Consider the following 16,927-nt stretch of genomic DNA (forward strand, 5'->3'; position numbering starts at 1 on the left):
TAATACACATAGGGAGAATTTCAGTCTTATTTTATAGATGCCGTCGAACACTGTTAAGTCAGCAGAAAGGTGACTACCTCACTGTGCCATCTTCACATTCCTATAATGTTTCTCAGCAGTTTCATGAACACACCAGTCAGCAAAATACAGTGACTAACAATCAACAAAACTTTGCCTCATCAAGTCATGGAAATACAGCCAGTTGAAACTAATATTCACTTCCGTAGAATATTCACTTCAGCCGAAAGGTGTCTTGTAAACAAAAGCATAAATTAGAGTTGATGAAATGCTGCAGATTGCAAATGGTAATTATCTACAGTGGTTACAATTATTAAAATGAATCTTCCTTCACTCAGATGGGAAAAATATCTGTGAATTAATATGCTAAGATACAATGTACCTTCAAGACAAATATTACATGAGGAAGAATATGAAACAATCTGAAATGTAAAAGTCATTTACATCTCATCTGACTTTTTGATCTCTATTTTCTTTGTCTCTGTGGGAAGCCAGTTTGCTTAAAAAAGAAGTTGTGTCTTAGAATTCTTTATAAGAGAGTGTTGTCAGTAATACATTCTAGAATGATCTCTGGGTCACTGAAGAAGTCAAGCAGGAAGTTTTTAAATACTTCGATAAAATTTAAATGGAAATGTAACTTATGGGAACTTTGAAATACTGAAAAGGATCTCCTAAGAAGTTGATGGCTATGAGCAGTGTGCTGGCTAATTGCATGTCAGCTTGAAGTAAGCTATAGGGAACTTTGATCGGAAAAAGCCCTCTATAAGATCAGACTGTAGACAAGCTTGTAGAGTGTTTTCTTAACTAGTGACTGGTGTTGGAGGACTCAGCCCATTGTGCGTGAATGCACTCCTGGTCTGCTGGTCTTGGGTTCTATAATGAAGCAGGCTGAGCAAGCTATAAGGAACAAGCCAGTGAGCAGCACCCTCCATGACAACTCCTGCCTCAGGGTTCTTGTCCTGTTTGCATTTCTGCCCTGACTTCCTCCAGTGATACACATGTTTGTGGAAGTGTAAACCAAATAACTTTTTCCTCTCCAAGCTGCTTTGGTCATGGCGTTTCATCATAGCCAATAGTAACCCTAAGTAAAACAAGTAGTTATCTTAAACGTCAAGAAGTACTCAAATTACTTAACGATTCACCTCAGAGATAAAAGGAATAGACTGCAACCCAAATCAGTGCATAGAAAGAAAGCATAAAGAGTGGAGTGGAATAAGATAAGACAGTAGAGACGAACACAGTGATACTGAAAATGGCTACTCATACTTAGAGAGTCAGCTGGACCATCAATCCATGACGGCCAAGCAAATGATCTGGCAAGTCACAGGATTTGTCACCGGGGATGCCAATGTTGAACATAGACTAAACACTGGAAGTAATTTACTCATATAGAATTTTGGGGCCTAGAAAAACGATGCTCTTATATACTTTCATGACATATATACAGAATGATTTTTATGTATTAGACCATGCACTGTCAAAAGATATCAGAGTAGCTCAAAACCAAGCAATTCACCTGCAGGCTGCATTCTAATCGAGGTTCAAAGCTGCTTTTTCCAGTGAGGGGCATGCTCCCCAAGATGCTAAAACTCAGAGGTTCTGACATGCAATGTCTAAAAAATCATGTACAGTTCTCCACTCAAAATTGGCCAGTGTCTCCCTAAATGTGTTTTACAAAAGAATAATTAGAGACTTAATGCAGGCAGGAGTGTGTCTCTTCTGGCAGTCACTTCCTTCATAGCTAGTACCTTGCACTGTACTAACAAACTGGAGGCATATCATAAACAAAATGAATAGTGGACAACTTTCTGAGCTTTTTAGGTGAACCGTTTATGATGTCACTCATGAGACAATGATGTAACCCCATAAGCAGGGACAGATACATGATTGAAATGAGCGAGAACTGATGCACAGCACAGCAAATCTATGATACACTTCCCTGTGGGCCTTCCTCAGCAGCTGCAAACTGAGTTTTTCCGGTTGAGAATATAATACAAGATTTGCCTTAAATGTCACTGTGCTGCTTTTGTCTTATAGTCTCAGATGTCACAGAGACCACGGAAACAAAGAACTAAATGCTTGCTTTACAGGAGGACTGAGATTGCAGACAGCACATCATAGATGGTGGCTCTGGAGTTGAAATTCCATCTTCTTGGATTCAGTGACAATTGTTTTTAATCATTTTTATCAGAGAGAGTATCAAAATGAGATATGAAAATATCCACAGGGAATCTAGAGAAGTGTTTTCTTCTACAAGCATCATTTCTTGACAGTATGGGATTGAATTTTTTTCACTTACATTGACTTTTCAGGAGCCATAGTGTCTGTGTATTCCTTAGAAGTCTCTTTTCTGATACAATGGTATCACATAGATTGATGCTTTTTGCCTCTTGAAACATTTCATAAAACATTAGTTTATGAAGTTCCACCATCTTTGCCGCCATTTTATCTCTTTGAAAATGGAATTAACTTCCATACAAACAAAAAGAAAAGCCTTATTTTTCTTTAGATTATCACAGCCTTTCAAACATATGATGATAAAACACCACTCTTTACAAACCATAAAGAATGAGTTGGAAACAAGCCTTTCTGTGCAGATCATAATGTATTCCCTCTGTGTAAACAGGAGCAGATACATAGCAGTAGGCATTATGTTCCCCAATAAAGATGTATGAACAAAGAGACTGTGCTCATGAACTAAGTACATTATTCTCACATCTACATGAATTAAACCAAATTTGGTTTCCTATGTTTTCCTGGTTTGTTTCTTGTGTCTATCTTATTCTCCTCTGTATCTGATCAAATATGAAGATTAATCCTGACACCTTCCTTTCTTTCATAAAATATCTATCACTTAGTTTTCAAAGATTTCACCCAAGCAGAAAGAAATTCTGATGAGAGTTTAGAAAGTGTTAGATAGGGAAGAAGCCGGGGTCCTCCCCTTTATATGACTTGTGGCAAATTTGGCAGACCCATTTCTATTAGTAGCTCTAGATTTCACCTGCCGACTACTTCCACTTAGAGCCACTGCAGGACTAATTCTAGTTCATACTCTTGTCTTCATCTTTAGTGTAGGAATTAGTGATACACTGTTGCTCATCTGTATTCTGACTCCCTGCGGCCGATTGCTTTCTCACCTCCAGCCAGGATTTTTCTCCTGTTTTGCTTGTTTGTTTGCTTGCTTGCTTGCTTGGGTGGGTGGTTTCTTACTACTTTTTTAAAATCATTGAACACTAACTTAAAAACTTCATTCTATGGCTAAGATCAAAATCTTATGACAGCACATGCTGATGAGGATGTGGAGAAAGGGGAACACTCCTCCTTTGGTGGTGGGAGTGCAAACTTGTACAACCACTTTAGAAATCAATCTGGTGCTTTCTCAGAAAACTGAGAACAACTCTACCTCAAGACCCAGCTATACTACTCCTGGGTATATATACAAAAAATGTGCCGCCTTGCAAGGACACTTGCTCAACTATGTTCATAGCAGCTTTCTTCATAATATCCAGAATCTGGAAACAACCTAGGTGTTCCTCAACTGAAGAATGGATAAAGAAACTGTGGTACATTTACACAATGGAATACTACTCAGCTATCAAAAACAAAGAAATCATGAAATTTGGAGGCAAATGGATAGAACTAGAAAAGATCATGCTGATTGAGGTAACCCAGAAAGACACACATGGTATGTACTCACTTGTAGGTGGATTTTAGCCATCTAGTACAGAATAAAACTACTACAATGCACAGACCCAAAGAAGATAAGTAACAAGCAGGATCCAAGGGATGATGCTTACATCTCACACAGAAGGGGAAATGGAATAGACAGAGGTAGTGATTGAGGAGAGGGAACAAGACAGGAGAGGAAGTGCAAAAAGAAATAAGGGTAAAGATCAGATCTGGGGAGAGGGAGGGGATGGGGAAAGAACAGAAGGCCTGTAGAGAAAAAAGAGGCTGTGGGCAGGAGCATCTGTGACAAGCTGCAGACCTAACTCAGGGTAGGCTCCTGGGAGGATATGAGAGGGACTCCAGCAGAGACTCCTAGATGCAGAGGTCATAAAGACTAAGAGGGCACACCCTAACTACACAAGTCTCCTAGTAGATGGAGGGGAGCACCAAACCACCCACAAAAGTTTCAACCCAAAACTCACCCTGCCTATAAGATGTGCATGGATAAAGATGAGGCAGATAGAGCAGAGATTGAGGGAATGCCCAACCAATGCCTGGCCCAAGCCAAGACCCACCCCACGGGAGACAGCCAACCACTGAATCTATTTTTTCTTGTATTTTCTTACTTTTATTATATTTCTTTTTACATATACGTTTATATTATCACATAAATAAAATAAACCACATACAGCAAGAAGAACCATGCAACAATCAGGAATTATATCAACGTTGCACTCATAGTGGTTTGGCTACTGGTATTTGACAACCTCGAAGAAAACATCTTTCCTATCTTAGTGAGTCTAATATTCTGAATGTAAATCAGTATCTATCAAATCTCATCTCTATAAAATTAAAACATTGATTTAGACCTAAAAACATCCTAAACTCTAAACAATGAAGCGTAATTGTAAGACTTAAACTATTTGGTCTTCAACCCCATCAGAGACTTGAGAAGGAATAAAACTTAATTACCTGAGTAAACCAGAAATGCAGGTGAACAGCTTCCAAAGTGAAAAAAAAATAGCAGAGACACTTTGAAAGATATTCTATTATGCTTGCAGACAGAAGCTTAGCAGAGTTGTCCTCTGAGGACAGCTGAGGGGCTCCAGCCAGCAGCCCTTGGTAACATGCTGAGACTCACAGCCAAACACTGGGCAATTCGTAGGGTGCCTTGTTGAAAGTAGGGGTAAGGATAAAAGGACCTAGAGGAGACAGGAACTCCACAAGAAAACCAACAGAACCAACTAACCAGGTCCCAGAGGGTCTTGCCGAGTTTGCAACATCGCACAAGGGTCTTGGATTTGATCTAGGCCACCTAAAAAGATGTAGCTGATGAAGAGCTCAGGCTTCATGTGGGTCCTCTAGTAAGGGGACCAGGGACTTCTCTGACATGGACTCTCTTGCCAGGTTTTTGATCACTTCCCCCAATGGGGACTGTCTTGCCAGGCCACAGAGGAGAAGAATGCATTCTACTCTGATGCAATTTGATGAGCTGGGGTGGGTTGGAATTGTGGCTCCCCTTTTCTGAGGAGTAGGGGAGAGGAGTGGAGGAAAGGGAAGGAGAGTGGAACTCGGATGTGAGGGACAATGGGCCTATGACCAGGATGTAAAGTGGATAAATTAATTAATTTTTAAAAGAACTTCATACAGTTTTGTTCATTTTAAGAGATTTTGCCAGTATATATAATTTTAAAAGCCAAGGAAACATTTTTGTTATTTAAAACAAAATGAGATAAAATAGCACTACAAAGTAGGAAGAAAGTGCATGAGGCCTGATATTAAAATTTTTCTCTTTTTAAAAAATGTTTTGAAATTAAAATTTTTCATGTAATATATCTCTGTCATGTTTTCCTCCTCCTTCAACTTATTTTTTTGCATATTTCTTGACATCTGAAGAGCTACAGTTCAAGTCAAGGAAATGCCCAAGCATTAATTCAACATTCAATTTTTAAGCTGTTTCATCAAGAAAATTGTAGGAAATAAGGATACAGAGACCAACAACAAAGCATAGATTTCTGAGTAGACAAGAAAAAAAAAAATCAGTTGTTGGTAGTCACATGTCTTCTAATCTGAGACATATTTTTCTAGTTGAATAAAATCATATTTGTGGATTCATATATTTTTTAACATGAAACAAGATGACGTGCATAAAAACAAACAAACAAGCACGGAAAACTTGTTAAAACGACACAAGCCAGTATACAGTCTTCATATGCCATACAACTATTTCTTTAGAACATTCTGGAACAAATGAGGTCCTGACTGGTGTTGGTAATATGGGCACAGACATGGCAAGGACCTCAGTGCCTCAGTCTATTGGGAGTGACAGAGCCTTCACTGAGTGAGGCTCCTAGTAAGGCCAAGCCCTCCTCCTGTCCACGCGTGCGTGTTGACACCATGGATATGTACAGCATGAAGGCTGCTCATTGACAGAGGTGGCTCCTACTGAGGTCAGTTAAACTGTCTCCTTGTTTGGTTTTATATAGTAATCCTTGTTTATCTATATATAGCCGTCCCATCTTATTGTTCAACTGCATATAATAAACATGGTGCACTTCTGTGGCTGTTATGGCTTTTCCATCAGAGAGTCCTGACCATCGGGTTCCAGCTTTTCTGTGTCTGTGTGTTAAGGTAAGCTGCCGATTCAACAAACGTCAAAGAAAATATTGTCATCAGTTTAGTGGTGAACTACTCTCCAATTAGTATCTGTCTCACGCTGTGTCTGACTCACTTTGGATCATACTCTGCTGAGTAAATTCCTCATTTTCTTGCCTCTAAGTTTTGATACTGGCAATTTCTTTCTTTCTTTCTTCTTTGAGTTAAGTTTCCTCCTTATCTTCTTCATCTCTTCCTTCCTTTTTTTTTTTTAAAACACAGTTTTACCATGTAGCCCTAGCTAGTCTTGAATCCTCCTGCTTGTTTTCCAAATGATGGGAAATTTTAAAACAGCATAATCTAAGTACAGAAGCAAAATGGGGTAGCTATTTCCAATATAGCTTTCCACTTTCACAGCACTGATGCGTGTGAACCTCCTGGGTTGCGGTGATAACTTTTGAAAGGAGATACTCAACATCTGGCAATCGAGATACAATGTATTGCTGTGTTCTAACACCCATGAGGAACACGCCTTGTGCCTGTTCATGTTGCTCTAGCTGCACTGTTCCAGCAAATGTAGGGTGGATAGCCAACATGCAGAGCTTGCTATTCTTTGTGTTATTTTCTTGACATTGAGATCTATCCCCCCAACACGCCCGCTTTTCAGGGCATGAAATATTCCCCAGAGCAGTTTCAGTCAAAGAATTCGTTCCTTGTGGGGTACAGTTGTCCTGCTAGATTTAATCTGCAAATGCATGTTTTAATCACTGTCCATTCCTTTCTTAGCATTTATTTCAGGACCCAAACAAATATCATGTGCTGTAGGGACTGTTTCTTAAGCATCCCAAGGTACCAAAAATAACTGAAATTGTTTCTCAAACTTCTACAGAAGAGAGGCAACAGCAACAAGGTGAGTCACCCTCATGTAAATAACTTGAGGAGAAAAAAGCAAGTGAATAGATACTTATGATAAAACTACAGTGATTAATAACCAACACAGCTGTAGACATGTTTATGTGACTGTGTGAGGGTAAGGGGGGGTATGTTAATGTGCCTTGCATCCTCACATTCTCAGCATTCTCAGCTCATTTAATCAAAGTACCTTTGTGCTAACAAAATAAAAATTCTTACGATTAAAAACTGAAAAGAGAGACAGAGTGCCTAAAAAGTTAGACCATGGCTACCTTACCATTACAACATGAATGGCTATGTTCACTTACTGATGAGGTTTGCTCTTCTATTTAGATGCTGACAGAGTACATCCTTATTTTTGTTTCTCTCACTACAGAGAACCAGCATCAAAATTAATGTTAATCTAGCTTACTTTTCACAGTGTAAAACAGAAAACTGTAAAAAGGTTGTGATAAAAAAATGTATTTATTCTTTATCATCTTGGCATGACGATGTTTTTGTTTTCAGGAGTTAATATGTTAGCTTTCTGAGCACACATTTATAGCTAATTTTATGATAAAGGTTACACATAGTGTACCACCTTCTCCAAATAGCAGTGCTTTATGTCGAGGCAATCTTTCTTGTCAGCCTCCAAGCTTTTCTTGTCTTGCTAGTGTCTCCACTTCATAGACAATACACAGCACTCCAGTCGTGATTTAGATGGAGTTACTTTCCTTTTGGGGAAAAAAAAACTAAAAGCAAGGTTTAGACAAAATAAAAGGAAGCAAAAATATTAGCTTATTGAGAGTATAATTAATAATTCTTTATGCTTCTGTCAAAACACAAGCAACACTTAAGCTAAGAAGAACTCTTGGTCGAAAAGAGGGTCGCGGAGGTAGTTCACTGGTGAGTTTGCCTTTTGTTGTCTGGGGGGCTCATTGGCTCAAGTTTGGGTTCCCATAACTTCTATACAGCATTGATATTAAATTTGAAAACTAATCTTGTCACACTGTGAACAATTAAACTCAAAAGAAGCACCACCATGAGAGCAAAATAATTACACCCAGTGAACTTCAATGACACGCGGCCATCTTTCTTTTATTAGTATTTTAATATACTCATTAATATGAAGACAGCAGAAGGTTAGAGCCTGGAGTAAAACAAGAAAACAGGCTGTGTGTGTTCTGTGCACACGGCAAATGCACGAAGCATCCGCTGGCACAGAGAGCCTTACATCGCACGGCCTTATGGAAATCTGATAGCTATGGATCATCTGAACTTGTCAGTTGGCCCCATGCTGCGATAATCAATTTTTCAATGTCAGACTCATTTACTCCTCGAAGAATCCTGAAATAGCCATTCTCTCCCCAAGACTTTCCCCAGGAATTGGCAGCAATCTGCAGGAAAAACAAAAACATAAAAATGTTGAGTATTATACTCTGATATTTTTAATCCCTCCTGTAAAGACAGGCAAATAATATTTGGCATTAAATTGCCTGTGACCTTTATGCTGAAGCACCCAAATGTTTTCTGCGTGGTCAGTAAGGGGTTCTATGACTTATAGCACATTAACGTCCTTGTGTGTCCTCATTGGTGGTGGCCTTTAAAATGTGATGGTAAGGTAGATGGACTCTCCCTGAGGAGCAATATGGATTAGGTTTGCTTAGTTAGGAGCATGCCTGTGAGGGATTTTCTTCATCTCATGAACTGAGAAATGAAAATCCATCCTTGGATGTGAGCAGTACCATCCCGGACTGACTGAAAGAGGAAAATCATGATGAGAACTGGCTCATAGCTATTTTTTGCTCTCTGCCTGCTCCTAAATATGGCTGTAACCTGAGGAGCTCCCTTGGTACTTTGTCCCTGTGACTTCCCCACTCTGGTGAACTGCAATCTAGACATGTGAGCTGAAATTAACCTGTTCTCAACTCAATTACTTTTATCTGAGTATTTTGTCATATAGTATGGAAAAGGAAGTCTGATACAGATGTATATTACACTATGGAATACTACTCAGCTATTAAAAACAAGAAATTCCCGAAATTTGTGGACAAATGGATTGAACTAGAAATGATAATGAGTAAGTTAACCCAGAAACAGAAAGAGTCATATGGTATATACTCACTTATATCTGGACACTAGCCCAAGGGGCATGTCCCATGAAAGTCTTCACTTACCAGGAAAGTGGAACAGAGGGGATGACCTCCTATTGGGACTCTAGGTGAGAGAAGCATGGGAGAATAGCAAAGTAGAAGGATCCAGAGGGTCCTAGAAACCTACAAGTAGAACATTGTGATGGGGGGATCTAGGCCCAGGGGTCCCGCTCAAACTATGGCACCAGTCAAGGACAATACATGCAGTAAACTTAGAATCCCTACCCTGATCTACCCAATGGACAGGACATTCTCCCCAGTTGAGTGGAGAGTGGGGTCTGACTTTCACACAAACTCTGGTGCCCCATATTTGACCACATCCCCTGGATGGGGAGACCTGGTGGCGCTCAGAGGAAGGATAGCAGGCTACCAAGAAGAGACTTGATACCCTATGAGCATATACAGGGGAGAAGGTCCCCCTCAGTCACAGTCACAGGGGAGGGGAGTAAGTGGAAAATGGGATGGAAGAGGAATAGGAGGATACAAGGGATGGGCTAACAATTGAGATGTAATATGAATAAATTAATAAAATATGTTTTAAAATAAAGAGTTGTGACCAATTCTCGTGTTAAACACTGGAAAGCCCTAAATAAATAATTTATTAATCTGTGTTCAGGCAAGTTGTAATATGATGAATTAGTACCACTACGAGTTAGGCGCTGAGGTGGCTAGATGCCCAGTGTGCTCTCGAGGTCACTGTAGCTGTATCACCTTTGCTTTTTGGTTCAGGAAAGCTGTGGACCTGCTACTTGAAATGCATAGGAAAGGCTGTACATAAACAAGCCAAACTCTCACCATAGAGAGATGCTCTCATAGAAGGAAGTAGCATAAACCATAACCACCAATCATGAAACAACATTAAGAAGTTTATTGAAGTACTTAAATTGCTAAAATTCTTGTTAGGTAGCTCAGCCTGGCAGAAAAACCTCAAATTTCTTATAGAGTCCGTACCAGCTTCAAACTTACCATGCAGCCCTTTAGTGTCCACTAAGCCTTTCCTCCCTAGAACTAGCAGGATAGACAGAGCCACCCAGCCTTGTTGCTAAGTGACCACTTTCCGTTATGTAAACTAATGAAGGCAGAGAAAACAAAGTGTCTGAGCGAGTAAAATCAGCAGGAGCCAGATGTGGTTCTCTTGCTCTTTTTCTTTTTAAACCCTGGGAATACAGAGAGAGCTGGGAAGGGTCCAGAATACCTCCTAAACCTAAAGCTTGAGTGAGTAAGTACATTGTGAAGCAAAGGCGTTAATGGACTGTGCAGAGAGTGTCATAAAGGCGGAAGAGGCACATGGAGGGAATCAGTTGACCACAACTAAACACGGTAGACCAGCTCTGTGAATTAGAGACTTCATAACGACAGCTGCCACGCTTGACTTCCATTCACCCTGTGCCGGGCCTAAGATGGAAAATGATCTAGGGTGTGAGCTACACTAATATTCCCAAGGCGTATGGTGTTGCTTTCTACTTCTACTTGTACAATTTTCTCCTATGAGAACAGATTCCCCACCCCCTCCAGCTTCCAAAATTGTCATGACAACACGAGTTTTCAAAACCATCCAATTATCATCAGCATTTCCTTGATAGATTTGGCTTTCTGCCTCCTCAATCATCCCTGACACCTGAAAAGAGCACTCTCAAAGATGGGTCTGAAATCATGAGTTCAGTGTGTCTCCTCAAAGGTGAAATGGGCTTTTGAATAGCTGGAAATGAGACAGCCACAAAGCATGTGAGTCTTTGCAACTAGGATCTAAACAGAATTTCAATTCCCAAGTTTTGTAGTTAGTCCCAGTATATGTACATACTGGAAAATAATTTGTTATGTATGTATGTATTTATACACACATGTTACGTGTCTCCCTGAAGACAGAAAAATCAAATAAAAATAATCTCAAATGAAAAGTATTTTAGAAACATCATTATTTCTATAGTGAAAGTATGATATTTGTCACATTGTACTGTTCTCATCTGACTATCTGGAGGTTATTAACATTCAAAGTTTTGTCATGTTATCTTTGTTGAATCTGGGAAGTACTTGTGAATATGTTAAACAAACGCAAGTTCGTAAGCTCCGGAAAGTTGTGATAGCTAATCTTGGCTGTCAACTGGACTACATCTGGATTCAACTAAAGCCCAAACAGCTGAGTGTGCCTGTGAGGGATCTGCGGGTCATTTGAAGGGAGAAGACCCATCTAGTATCTGGGATGCACCTTCTGGTGAGGCTCATAAAAGGACATGGGAGAAGGAAGCTTCTGCTTTTTTGCCTGTCGTCTGCCCTCACTCCCCTGTCAAGTGTATTGATCCCCTGGCTGAGGAATTCCTTCACTGACATCAAAGCCTCCTTCTCCAGCACTCCAACACAGACTAAAGGCTACTAGCTCTCTAGGAATCTTGGGTATCTCCCACACAATATTGGGACTGCTGAGATTAATGTAGAGTCCACTCAAAATACTTTTCAAGTTTTCTTAACTTTGTCACAAAGAGGGTAAGACTCTTGGGGGGGGGGACATATTAAATTTCGCCTTATACAAAATCCATTCATGTGCTAAGTATTAATAAATTAGAAATAAAGTGGCCCTTCTACCATCTTATACAATATATCTTCAAGAAATACATAACCAATACCAAAGTTAGTTTTAAACTATTGAAAGCATTTCTTTTATCATTAGTGAACGAAGCATGGGCATCCATTATTATTGCACCCATCAACATTACAGTGGAGTTCCCTTAAGTTTCATTTAATTAAAGAAAATATGAATAATGTATAATAAGAAATATAATTACCATACACAAATAATATAATTATATATGAAACCCTAATAATTCACCAGAAAAATTTAAGAGCTCATAAACACTTTCATTAATGTTGTGGAATACAAAATTAACATGCAAATATAAGAAGCCTTTATTTCTATACACCAATTATAAACACATTGAGAAATAAGTTAGATAAATAATACCATATTCAATAACAAAAACACAAACAAGAAAAAAATATCTGAAATAAACCTAAACAAGAAAGTGAAAGATTTCTACATTAAAACCATAAAAAACAAAGAAATTAAAAAGGACACTAAGAAATAGAAATATTTCTCATGTTCATGGATTGGAAAAATTATTTTTTGAAAGTGTCCTTTCTACTAAGAGCCATCCTCAGATTTAACAAAATCCTAATCAAATTCCAATATCTTCACATAAATAGAAACAGAAAAAAAAAAAAAAACCACAACATGCACTGGAAAAAACAGGCATGATGTTAACAGAACAGAAAAAAAGACCAAGGCGCATATATACATATATATGCTCCCTCCACCAGAGACAAATGATTTTTGACAATGATACCAAAATGTTACCTAAAATGCAGATTAGAGAAATTATCTTCTATAATTATGTGAAAACTGGATATACATGTAGAAAAAATTAAGTTAGAACCTCAAGTTTTGGCATTGTTATGCCGGCTTGTGAAACTTTTCCTTATTCTTCTCCCTGAACGGACTATTGTGCTGCTGTTTTTATTTGTTCTTTAGATGCTTGGGGAAATCAAAAAGACCCTTTGTGAGACTGCTGTAGAGTACTCAGTTTTGTGAAGTCTTCCAAGAAGTGCTCAGACTTTCTTTGTTCATCCTGTTGAAGATTTCTTTTCTCAGAACTGTGTATGTTTCCTATTGGATACTGAGCAATACATTGTCAAAACTTTTCATAAAACAGTCTTAATCAACTTTCTTTTTTATGGTGCTAATTTAAATAGTTTTATTAGACATTGCATTTTCCACCTAGGATACAATGCGTATATAATGTGCGATGTTAATTTCTCTCCGATGTTCTATGTTCGTGTATTGAGAATGCCCAGTAATTTATTGTTGCAGTTTAATTTAACTGTCACGTAACTTGCTAAATAAACATGGGTCCTTCAAATGTTCACCTGTGGAGCAGTGATACACCTCTACTTGGTCTGACTTACTCTACCTCCTCAATGGTGGAGGTGCTTCCCCCCACCAGGAAGCCATCAGGCATTCCTTCAAGCATGCAACCAGAACTCTGACACAGCTTGCTAATGCTGGGTTGTAGACTTTCTCCAGTTCTTTCTGCTGGTGGTCAAGTTCTGCCTTCTCTGCAGTCTCTTTCTTATCTAGTCAACTGATGATTTCATTACTCTTGTCTAGAATCTTCTGTTTGTCCTCATCAATGATCTTGAATTAAAATTTCTCATCTTCAACCTGTTGCTTTCATGTTGAAGGCATGGGACTCCAGTGAATTCTTGGAGGAAACCATATCTCTCTGCTTCTTATCTTCAGCTTTGTGTTCCTCAGCTTCTTGGACCATCTGCTCAATAGCCTCCTTGCTCAAAAGTCCTTGTCATTGGCGATGATGATCTTGTTCTCCTTTCCTGTGCTCTTATCTACAGCAGAAACATTGAGGGTGCCATTGGCAACAGTGTCAAAAGTGACTTCAATCTGAGGGACATCATGGGGTGCTGGAGGTATACCTGTGAGCTCAAACATTGCAAGGAGGTTATTATCCTTGGTCACATATCTTTCACCGTCAGACATCTGAATGAGCACAGCAGGCTGGTTGTCAGAGTAAGTGGTAAAAGTCTGTGTCGGCTTGGTTGGAATGGTGGCATTGCACTTGATGAGCACAGTCATGCCTCAGCCAGCGGTTTCAATGCCAAGGGAAAGAGGAGTGACATCCAAGAGCAAGGGTAATGCTCTTATTCGTTTTTTTTTCCATTGCAGAAGTTTCTCAATTGTGGGGATTCTAGTAGAACCACCAACCAGGACAACATCATGGGTCTGTGCCTTGTCAAGTTTGGCATCTTGAAGGGCCTCTTCTACAGGGTCCAGTGTGCCACAGAACAGATCTGCATTCAGTTCTCCAAATCGAGCATGGGGATGGAGTGATCGAAGTCGAGCCCCTCATAGAGAGAATCAAGCTCAATAATAGCCTGTGTGCTGGAGTTGAGGGTGTGCTCAGCCCATTCTCAGGCAGTATGGAGATTCCTGACAGCTCACTTGTTCTCACTGGTGTCCTTCTTGTGCTTTCATTTAAACTCAGCAATGAAATGGTTGACCATTCAGTTATCAAAGTCTTCTCTACCCAAGTGGGTATTGCCCAGTGTTTATTTGACTTCAAAAATTCCATCCTCAATAGGGAGCATTGACACATCAAAAGTACCACCTCCCAAGTCAAAAATCAGCACATTCCTTTCAGTTTCAAGCTTCTTAGCTAAACCATAACCAATAGCAGCAGCAGTTGGTTCATTGATGATCTGAAGTGAGTTGAGGCCAGCAGTAGTTCCAGCATCTTCTGTTGCTTGCTGCTGAGAGTCATTGAAGTAAGCTGGCACTGTGACCACCACATTGAAAAGTGTCTTCCCAAGGTAGGCTTCTGCAACTTCCTTCACTTTAGTCAGAACTATAGAGGACACTTCCTCTGGGTAGAAACATTTTGTCTTCCCTTTGTATTCTTCTTGGACCTTGGGCCTGCCCCGACCATTCACCATCACTAATTTTATATTAAATTGTATAATGCTTTAAATACATACAATTTCTAACAGTATATTTTATATAATTTCAAGCTCATGTGTCCGTTGAATTTGCCATGCATCCTAGAAATGTAGGTAATATTTCATGAGCTTTCTAATATCTATCTATATAGTAAAAAACATCAAATAGTATTCCCAGTCTACATTCATACTTAGATATTAGTGTCTTTTCATATGAGACACTGAGTTAGAGATAAACCTATTTATTTATTTATTTATTTATTTATTTTTGTAACTTTAGTTTTCCATTTTAAGTACTGTATTGTTTCAGTTTTAATATGTCTAGATATGCTTTATTTTACTTCCACTTTGAAAACAGTTGTCAGCAATTTAAGATTCTAAGGAGGCAATTACATCATCACCATCCCTTTGTTATTTTTGTTTTAACCAGCACCTTACTAATATTGTCATTTAGTGGCTTCTTACTTTCTAGTTTGCTTGTTCATTTTTGTATTTAAGATTGGTCATTTCTCTTAAGGTCAATTATTAACATTTTAAAATTTATTTTTAAATTAAATATAATTGTATCATTTCTTCTTCCATGTCCCCCTTCTAAGTCATCCTATATGCCCCCTCACTCTCTCAAATTTGTGAGCACATTTTTTATTGTCTTTGTTATATATTTTGAAGGAATATGCATAATTTTAAGATATGCTATATTTCTCTTTATCTTTTATTTTCTGTTGTTTATAATAGAATTTCTTGGTATGATTTTCTTGATTTCTCCTAATTATAGTTTATGGAGATTTCTAGACCTTTGAGTGCCCCCTGGGCTCCCCGCCAAGGGGAGGTCATCAAATATGGGGCACCAGATTTCCTGTCAGAGTGGAGAAGGAAGCCACAAAGACTCTAGATATCTGAAACAATACTATCAAAATGAACAATGTTGGTGAATTAACATTTCAAATTTTAAGACATATTACAGACCTATAGTAATGAAAAACAATCTGGTATTGGCTCAGAAAACAAACATGTAGGCCAATGGAACAAAATAGGAAATCCAAATGTCAGTACACATGACACTAACCTTCTGATATTTAACAACAATGAGAAAAACACACACTGGAGAAAAGAACACCTTCAATAGATGGTGTTGTGAAAACCAGATGTCCACATGTAGAAAAATTAAATTAGACCTGTATCAGTCAATCTGAGCAAAAATTAATCTCTGAGACCGCAACATGAAACCTGAAAATACTTGAACATAAGCAATACCTCATAAGACATAGGTGTAAAAAAGTCATTCTGATTATAACTCTATTTGTTCAGGAATTAAGGTAAGTGGAAAATAAAAACTAAAAAAGCTTCTTGCAAGTTAAACTTTTCTTTATTTTTCGCAGATTGATCTCATTCCCACTTTATTAATGCTTTCATCCTGGCTATTTAAGTCCCATCTATCAGGTATCCTTTTTTAAGTATATTGAAAGCTTTCTTCTATTGAGAATTGGTCATAATTTTCCTTATTCATCTAAAATTTCTATATGTATAAAACCTTCATGCTAACTGCAAGAACGAGTAGTGGGTCATTTTCCACAAAGGGTTAGCCCTTTCTTTACATAGGAGGATATGTAAGAGATATGTTTTACAATGCTGACCATTTCAGCATTGTAAAACAAGTTGGTCAGAGGTTGGAGTTTTATTAAAGTCAATCCATATGTGGTTTCTAGAATTGCAAGATGGTCAGTTTACAAAAGACCCTCAGATACTGAAGAATTTTTCCAGATCCCCTACTCTATTCTTTTATTTACAGCATTGTTCCAGTGCTCAGTAATTATCTCATTGGAGGAAGTAGATGTAAGCTTTGGGTCTCTCCAGACTTCAGCCCAGGCTGATTTACATTCTCAATAATGCATTCTCTACTCACAACAAAAATGATTCTCAGATTCAGTCTGGACCTACCAAATGCTCCCAGATCACAGAGAAAGGTACACAAGTTCATTCAGCTCTCATTTTAAAAATAAAATGCACCGTTAAAAATTATATCAGGTCCTTTGCACATATATTATGGCTGTTAGATTGGTGAGTTTTTGTTGTTGTTGTTGGTAGTGGTGGTGGTGGGG

At 38.6% G+C, this 16,927-nt stretch overlaps 1 protein-coding gene and 1 pseudogene across 3 annotated transcripts in view; both read right to left on the minus strand.

Moving 5' to 3' along the window:
- Positions 1 to 8,153: 8,153 nt before the first annotated feature.
- The window catches only part of Tinag (tubulointerstitial nephritis antigen), a 140,409-nt gene continuing 131,635 nt past the window's right edge, over positions 8,154 to 16,927 (minus strand). For all 3 annotated transcript variants that reach the window (XM_051140161.1, XM_051140159.1, XM_051140158.1), the window contains exon 10: positions 8,154 to 8,570. In XM_051140161.1, the coding sequence (XP_050996118.1) occupies positions 8,504 to 8,570 (67 nt within the window). In that variant the 3' untranslated portion in view covers positions 8,154 to 8,503. The remainder of the gene's footprint in view (positions 8,571 to 16,927) is intronic.
- On the minus strand, positions 13,285 to 14,825 carry LOC127184428 (heat shock cognate 71 kDa protein-like; annotated as a pseudogene).

This window comes from Acomys russatus, chromosome 32 (assembly GCF_903995435.1).
Source record: "Acomys russatus chromosome 32, mAcoRus1.1, whole genome shotgun sequence".
Taxonomy (NCBI): domain Eukaryota; kingdom Metazoa; phylum Chordata; class Mammalia; order Rodentia; family Muridae; genus Acomys; species Acomys russatus.